At 27.4% G+C, this 8867-nt stretch overlaps 2 protein-coding genes across 3 annotated transcripts; one reads left to right on the forward strand and one right to left on the reverse strand.

Moving 5' to 3' along the window:
• Nucleotides 1–944: 944 nt before the first annotated feature.
• LOC102672535 (protein brunelleschi) lies at nucleotides 945–5685 on the forward strand. Of its 2 annotated transcripts, XM_006616392.2 has the most exons (12): nucleotides 1193–2130; nucleotides 2212–2485; nucleotides 2559–2757; nucleotides 2833–3044; nucleotides 3104–3302; nucleotides 3364–3778; nucleotides 3848–4068; nucleotides 4160–4517; nucleotides 4618–4774; nucleotides 4856–5033; nucleotides 5137–5360; nucleotides 5436–5685. In XM_006616392.2, exons 1-12 carry the CDS (start codon nucleotides 1193–1195, stop codon nucleotides 5625–5627), a joined length of 3567 nt encoding a protein of 1188 aa, XP_006616455.1. In that variant the 3' UTR covers nucleotides 5628–5685. The 2 variants fall into 2 exon arrangements, with proteins under 2 accessions (XP_031366655.1, XP_006616455.1); XM_031510795.1 differs by having other exon boundaries at nucleotides 945–2130; nucleotides 4618–5033.
• Nucleotides 5686–5963: 278 nt separating this feature from the next.
• Nucleotides 5964–8104, reverse strand: LOC102672756 (ATP-dependent DNA helicase PIF1). The gene has a single exon (XM_006616393.2). It carries the CDS (start codon nucleotides 7857–7859, stop codon nucleotides 6003–6005), a length of 1857 nt encoding a protein of 618 aa, XP_006616456.1. The 5' UTR covers nucleotides 7860–8104; the 3' UTR covers nucleotides 5964–6002.
• Nucleotides 8105–8867: the final 763 nt, after the last annotated feature.

The following is an 8867-nucleotide window of genomic DNA, read 5'->3' on the forward strand; positions in this document are numbered from 1 at the left end:
AAAAGAAAAAAATAAAAAAAAAAAAAGAATAGTTTATAAATTTTTTTTATATTAATAATTCAATTTAAATAAAAATCTTTGAATAATTATATTCAATTATACATATATACAATTATATATATTACTTGTATAATATATCTCTGTATACATTTAAACAATTTTTTCTAAATTTTTAAATTTACATACTTTTTTAATGTATTTTCACTTTAATTTTAAATTTTTATTTTTTTCTTTTTTATAATAATATATTTCATTCTACCTATTCTTTTATATAGTAAGAATTGTTAAATTAAAGTAAGATATTTTGTATCTTACTTTTTTAATGTGCCAATTTTCTGTATAATATATGTATATCTACAATTTAATAAATATATGTAACAACAATTTAATAGATAAAGATAATATATGTATGTAATACATTGAATAAAATTTATGCTCGCAAAAAGTTTCAAATTTAATATCTATACTTTATTCTTATCTATTATATTCTTATTTATTAAAATTTATATTTTTTATCTTTAACAAAGTATTTTACATTTAAAAAGCAATTATCATTTTGCTGGTCAATTTTGTACAAGCTTTGAAAATATAGAAATAATATTAATAATATTATAATAAATGTATTTTTTTCCATTTAAAGCGAGATTTATATTTTCTAGAAATTAAAACTTTTCTTGCAATTATCAGAAATTTCAATAATAATATTTATAATTTCCATATATCAAAATATATATTTCTTTTATAAAATTATATGCTCCATATTTATGAAAAAAACTTAATAAAATTTATATTAAAACTTTAATAAAATAAAATATAATTATGTTGATAAACAATATGGATTTTATTTATATATTAGTTTTAAAAACTTTCATTTATTACAGCAAACATATTTCGAAAAAGGTTAACAAATTCATCCTTTTCCAATAATTACTAATACGAATACGAGTGTTACTTGATAAACTTCTTGTAACGCACGCGCATTTGATCTGTTTGTTGAACATGGCAGTTGTTTTATTAATCATGTCTGCTAATATAGCACAACAATTATCAAAATGAAATGAAATATTAAATATTTGTAAAATGAATACAAAATTTGATTATTCGGTTAAAGAATTGTTATATATCTGTTATTATCTATTATTATGTGAACCTATAAGTACCGTAAAAAACTACTAAGTAGTGAGTGATATAAATGCGCTCGGCTATTAGCGTTATTTTGTCGAGTCCAGTACCCGACAACAAGATGTCTCATCCCGATTACGAGCAAACTGCACATGATCATGCAGCATTGCTTTTACTTTTGAGACCTATTGGTACACAAATCAAACAAAAGACTATTACCAGGTTATGTGAACGGATAATTAAAACAGGCAGTAGATTTTCTGTGGCTGATTCTACTGGTGGAACACGTGAAATTCTTGCTAGATTCGTTAGGGAACATCCTGTTGAAAATAATGATTGGGGAGATTTCCAAACTCACAGAAGATTATTAGGATTAATTACTTTTGGCAAATATGACAATCAAGCAGAATTAAATGAGCTATGTAGAGTTCATGAAACTTTAAAAGTGAAATACAGTGCAACATTATATGATTCACGTGCTATTCTTTTTGGACCATTAGAATCAAATAATGTACACGAACCACCAACATCATTTAGTACACCTTTAAATTTTAAAACTAGAGCAGTATTTTATACAGATGAGACATGTCCTGATCTTGAAGTTCATGTAATGGAGTGTTTAAACTCTTTATTCTGGATTTTAGAATCTAAAAGATTAGAAAGATCTAGAGAAAAAATAGACAGAGTGTCCCTTTTGTTGGCACCATTTGAAAAAAAAGATTTCATAGGATTAGATCTGGAATCTAGAAATAATAGAAAAAGATGTGTAGGCCGTATGACAAAACATTTAGGTGATTTGTGTCTTCAAGCTGGTCTACCAGCAGATGCCTTGAGTAATTATAATTCTGCAGCTAGTGTATTACAAGCTGTAAATGATTGGTTATGGCTAGGAGCAGCATTTGAAGGTTTATGTGCTGCATCTGCTTTAGTGCTATATCCAAATATGTGTAGAAGTCTTCCATTACAAAGAAATTCTTCCCTTCAAGAAGGTAGTCCAGGTAAGCAAAGGTATGTATTAAGTAAAATAATTTAAGATATGAAACTTTGATATCTTACATAATATAGATAATAATTTATTATTATATTTAGAAGAGGTTCACAAGCTATAGCTACTTTACTATCACCACCAGCTATAGAAATAGTAAAAAGTAATATGCCACATATTTTACTACCTGAAGAAATATCAAAAAAATATCGTGAGGCAATAGTTCATTATAGCAAATATCAATATGCTGGAATAATTGAGACAGAAGCTAGCTTTAAAGCTACAAGAATTTCAATAGAACAAAATTGTACTTTACAAGCTGCTTCTTATTTAAATAATGTTATACTTATAAACTTGCCATTGAGTGAGCAAGAAAAAGTATGTGACATAATCTGGAATGTTATTGATTTATTAAGTATCAAAATATAACAATAATTGTGCAATATTGTAGATTGATCGGTTTACCACATTATCAGATTTATACACAAGTTTTGGTTTTATAAGAAAAGCATCCTTTTGCTTAAGATTAGCTGCAACGCGACATGTATCTCAAAATAATCCTAATCCAGATTGGCAACAATGTTATAATTTGATGCTACAAGCTACTTCTGGATTTAAATTATCTTTAGATCCAGTTGATATGTCTCCTGGTAATTTCTTTTTATGGATAGATAAATTTTCATTGTGCTATCGTGAAAATGTTAAATAAAAATTTATTTGTATAGAATGTCATAGAGGTTGGCCTATTATTCAAATTCAAGTAATAAATGAACTTGTTACTGCTGCTAATCGTATGGGTAATCCAGCATTAGCAACAAGACATATGACATTCTTACTTCAAACAATGTATAATTATTTAACTCCTAACGAACGTAAAGAAACTGCTTTGCAACTTCAAAATGTATCTCAACAATGCGAAGGCGCTCCTGTACCTCTTGTAAGTTTCAAGGAAAAATGAAGCGATTTCCAAAATTGTTAATCAAATTGTTCTAATAGGTTTTAGATTCTGGTACAGTTATACCTCCTGCTAATTTAACGAATATTCCGAAAACTAAATCATTTATTTTAAAAAATATGCAACCGCATCTTCAACCTCAAAAAATCGAAAGAGTGAAAGAAGATCATGGTCCATTTTTATTTACACCAATTAATTTCGGATCATTAGAAAGAAAAAATATATCTAAAAGTAAAGTTGGTACGTACATTGATTAGATGTTACCTATAAAATTATATTTATTGTAAAATAATGATTACAGATTATTTATGGGTAGAAGGTGATATTTGCGAAGTATCGATGCAACTTATTAATCCTTTGCCGTTTGAACTTCACGTTTCTAACATGAGACTCCTTACAAACGGTGTAGTATTTGAATCAATTCCTGAAAGTATTACACTTCCTGCTGAATCAGGACCAATTGCGGTAACGTTAGCTGGCAATCCTAAAGAAATCGGAGATTTAGAAATTCTTGGTTTTAGTACGCATACATTGGGAGTGAAATCAAATTGTAGATTAAGATATATGGAGGAAATGAGTCATTCTCAATATACAGTTGAAGTAGTTCCAGCTTTACCGAGAATAGAAGTAGCTACAAGTTTACCTCAAACTGCAAGTTTTTGTTCTGGAGACAATATAGTAACTAGTGCAAGTATATCATTATATGGCGGAGAAAGGTATATTTTATTAAATAAATAAAACATCGGTTATATAATTTTTTTCTATAGAACTTAATAATGTTACAGTGCCGAATGTACTATAACAATTAAAAATAACGGTCAACTTCCTATTGAAACAATCGAATTATCAGTGCAATCAACATTAGACACATTAACTGAAAGTAAAATATTTAAATGGAATGATGAAAATTTAATGGCACAATTACCATTAAAACCTGGCTCTAATGCTAGTTTTATTTTATATTTATATGCAGCTACCGATTTTATAGCACCTACATCTCGAAACGGTAATATTGAATAAAAACTGTTTCTATTCTTATTATTTTTTATAACAATTATAATTTAATTGATTGCTAGATATTTTAAATATGTTTTCAGATACTAGTAGTAGTACATATGTTAGTCAACCCAGCAGTTTAATGTCTCATTCAGGACATAGTTCATTACCATCTAGATTAAGTTCTCCGTCGCATACAAAGAGACAATCCGAATTAACTTCCTCATTCAGGTCAGGATTAAGTTCTCATTCGGGACATTCTTCCTTAGCGAGTTCGCGTTTGTCTAAACTTGCAGTTCCATTGCATACCTCAAATGTTATTGAAGGTCAATTAAAAATAAAATATTCGGGTGGTGCAGGTTTAACGGCAGGTTATTGTCGTATTTCTTCAGTTTTTATCACAGTTGAGATGTTACCTAGTGTGCAAATTACAAATTGGGATGTACTTCCAGCAGAAACGTAAGTAGATAATATATTATTAGATTACGAATGTACATATAAGATGTCGTAATATATAACATATTTATATATTGTATATATAATTGTAATATATTTTCAGACCATCGCAATTTTATCTTGTATTAGATTTAACAAATATGACTAATCATGAAATGGAATTGTATTATACGGAAACTAAATGTATATACATGGAGGGAAAAGAACCTTGTAGAATCCCTGTTCCAGTTGATCGATGCCCATTGAATAAATTATCTATGGTAATTAAAAATATTATATGTAATTCTTTTTATGATATAATAAAAAAATATTTGTTTTTTTTTTATATTTTATTAATACAGTTAAATGGAAATGGTGATATCGGAGAACTTCAAAAAGTTTGTTCCGAACATATTGCATCGTTGGTTGATTTACGCTGGCAATTATTGGGCACAGAATCGACCGGAAAAGCGACTCTTTCTGGCATTACTCTTACCCAAGATATGTTAGATCTCGTTAGAATGAGTCCTCTACAATGGGGTATGTTTTACTAATCATTGTATACAATAGTATATTGTATACAATGTATAAAAATTAAATTTTCATTTAATGCTAATAATTAATAATTTCGTATGTTTTTCAGAGATTAAAATAAATGATACAGTTGTAAAGGCACAAGATGAACTTACATGTAGCTTAGGTGAATGCGTTAGTGTCGGAATAGGAATATGTAATGCTTTAGAACATCCATTGAGTGATCTTATGTTATCTATTAATTTTTATCAAGATCATCATAATGGCGTGAATAATTATCAATTAGAAACAAGATTATCCATTGCTGGTGCAAATAAAATTATGCTTCCAGCAGTGAGTTATTTTATTGATAAAAAAAAATCTTAATAATATTCTATATTGCTCTGATAACTTTGTTTTTTTTTCTAGTTACAAGAATATGGAAGAATTTATCACGAATGTCGTGTAGTATTTTTTACAGCTGGTCAGTATAAAATAGATATTCAATGTAGCAGTAAAGAATCAGCTCCAAATACACCAATTCTTTGTTCAGAATTAATAAATGCTGGACATACTTGGCGTTATATACCATCAATAGAAATCACAGTTGACGATTATTAATATATATATATATGAAATTATTAAATGCGTGATTTTGTAATATTTAATGAAAGGAAAAGAAAAAATAAAATATATTTATGCTTTGTTATAATGCAATTATATATAAAATTTAGAAACTTTTACTTTTTTTAATAAATTGTAAAAAAAAAATTTGTGTTTTCAATTCTCTCAATATCTTCTCAACATAATTAAAATAATACAATTAGTTGATTTCAATTAGTAGTCAAAGAAAAGATAAAAAAAAATAAAATAAAATAAAAATTAAAATTAAAAAGTGAAATAAAATTATAAATAAGTAATAAGTAATAAGTAAATAAGTAAGAATAAAAATATAAATAAGTAAAATAATATTTTATTTATACATGATTATTTCATTTATATTTTTTGCTTCTTTCCTACAGGAATTATTTCCATTTCTTGTAAATTTCTTCTAAATTTTTTATAAAACATAAGTACATCAGAATGAGCCCATACTTGTTGATTATTAAATTCTAAAACTCTTAAAGATTGCAAACTTTGTGCTCTTGAAAGAGCTACATATGACTGACCAGCATCAAATACTCTTGCAAGACACATTTCAACACAATCTAGAGTTAAACCTTGACTTTTATGAATGGAAAAAGCCCATGCTAACTTTAATGGAATTTGTTTTCTATGAACAATAGTTCCTATATTTGTTCTTAAATTCCATTTTTCGAGTTTTGCATGATATTGAATACCTGATTTAAATTGCACTATTGGAATATTATCTGCAAACTTAATAACCACCCCTCTTGCTCCATTCACTAATCCATTAGAAACATTTATATTTTTTAACAACATTACTTGAGCACCTATTTTTAATATTAATTTATCAGGAACAGTCAATTGTTGATTCAATATTTTAGTCATTGATTGATCAGAATCTTGTGCTATATAAGTTTTAGATTCACCTTTTAATTCATTTAATTGAAATTCATTAATTTCTTCAACTTCATTTACATGAGAACAAAGTCTTGTTGCTAAAATACCATTATTCTCTATTTTTTGTTTAGCTGTTGCCTTAAGGATTTTTGCAATATCATCTGTCACTCTACCTATTCTAATATTATTTAAAATTTTAATAAACTCAGGATCTTTTTGTCTGTAAACAGTTTGTAATTCATAATTGAAATGTATACATTTTGTCCATGCATTACTTTGAAAACAAAATTTTGCTTTTTTATCTTTCTTTGAAACTGGTGGTAATTGAAAAAAATCTCCACATAATATCAATTGTATTCCACCAAAAGGTCTTTCATTTTTACGAATATGTCTAGCAACAGCTTCAATCTTATCAAAATAATCCCCATCTACCATAGAAATTTCATCTATGATTAAATGTTTCGTTTTTCTCCATAAAGCAGCAGAGGAACTACGAGAAGCCATTTCAAAACATCTTTCCGAATTTGCGGTTCCTAATCCAATTCCAGCGAATTGATGTAAAGTTATTCCGCCTATATGACATGCCGCTACTCCGGTACTTGCTGTAGCAATCGTGACGTCAGGAGGAAGAGCCGCTATTATTTTTCTCAATAAGAAAGACTTTCCGGTACCTGCACTGCCAGTAAAAAATATATTTTTACCACGAAGTACTGCATCCAAGATTCTATTCTGTTCTTCCGTAACTTGTTCTATTGTTGGATTTTCGTAGAGTTTCTTCTTAGTAAATGGTTTCAATGTATTTTCATTTTCATCGATCCGTTTTCTCTTTTTAATAGCGCTAGGGGATGGTGTCGTAATTGTTGCACGTGATACAATGAGAGCCTTCTCTTTAGCTCTATTCGTTTCGGTACTTGTAGCGGGACTAATTTCTTGATAACCAACGAACGATTTATTAGAAAGTAATTTTTCTTTTACTGAATTTTTCACTTTATCTTCTTGATCCGAGATCTTGATGTATATCATTTTCAAAAAATTGATTAATTGAGTTGTCGGTGCATTCGATAAAAATAGTGTACAATTTTCTTTTTTAAATTTAATAGAAGCTTTTCCTTCGGTCATAAATTTATTAAAAACCGATATAGATATTAGCGATAATTTCGTGGTTGTGTTTGCTTTCTCTGCACGTATTTCGATATAAATTTCACGAAAATTGTTTCGAATTAAGCGTAAAGTTGCTGATCGATGATTTGTTTTCTTTACAATCGAACCTTGTGAATTAGTCCATTCGATTACAACGGAACATGTCACTGAACAATTGTCTTGATCCATATTTGTTTATAAAAATATTACTTATAATTAATTGAATACGTATTAAACAATATATCTAAAAAATTTTTGCATGCATTAAACAAGAAAATTATAAAATTTTCATAAGAAGATACACTGCACCAACTATTCACATTCACTTGACGCCATAATTAATTGATTTGGCGCGATATTTATTTACGCGCCAAATGCTAGGGACATTTTTCGTTTCAAAATGATGAGATAATATTTATGTATATAAGTATTTCATTGGTCTTTTTATCTAAACTAGAAACATATGAATACTAAATTGTTGTATTTCATTTTATCAAATTATATGAATACCACAATCTAATTATGGTATTTATCATTAATAAATAATTACATGCACATAAATGCAAATAAATAGTTGGTTACATTTGTTAAAATAAAATATTGTAACTTAAATAAATATCGTGATTTAAACAAATCTAGTTACATATTTGTTTTTACATTAACTTAGAATTTAAAGATATTAGTAATTAATACTATTTTCTATGTTGGACAGATTTTAGTAACTTATATATTATTTTTATCATTAGCATATTCATTTAAAATGGTGTTAATTTTCCTATAACTATTCATTTAAATGGAGACATATAAATAGATATACATACAATATACATATATTGTCTGACATTTAACATAGAAAAATCAGAAAGTGCGGGTCATTTGTTTTACGTAAGGCTTACTCGTTGAAAAAATACTGCATTCTGTGATATGAGATTCCACTGGAACAACACGCGATTTATTTTTTTTTTTTATTCACATTATATTATAATACCGCCTTTTCATGTATTTTATTTCCATTCGCCTCGTTTATACAACATATAATTATGAATAATGTTAAAGAGAAGCATAAGCCAGAAGATAATATGGTAAATATTTTCCGAAAAATTATTCGTGTCCAGAAAAATATGAGATGCATATATTTGCATGAAGTACAGGCACTCAAATCAGCTACACTGTTACTTTTTTTTTTTTTTTTTTTTT

The sequence above is a fragment of the Apis dorsata genome, unplaced genomic scaffold (genome assembly GCF_000469605.1).
Source record: "Apis dorsata unplaced genomic scaffold, Apis dorsata 1.3 scaffold_263, whole genome shotgun sequence".
Lineage (NCBI taxonomy): Eukaryota > Metazoa > Arthropoda > Insecta > Hymenoptera > Apidae > Apis > Apis dorsata.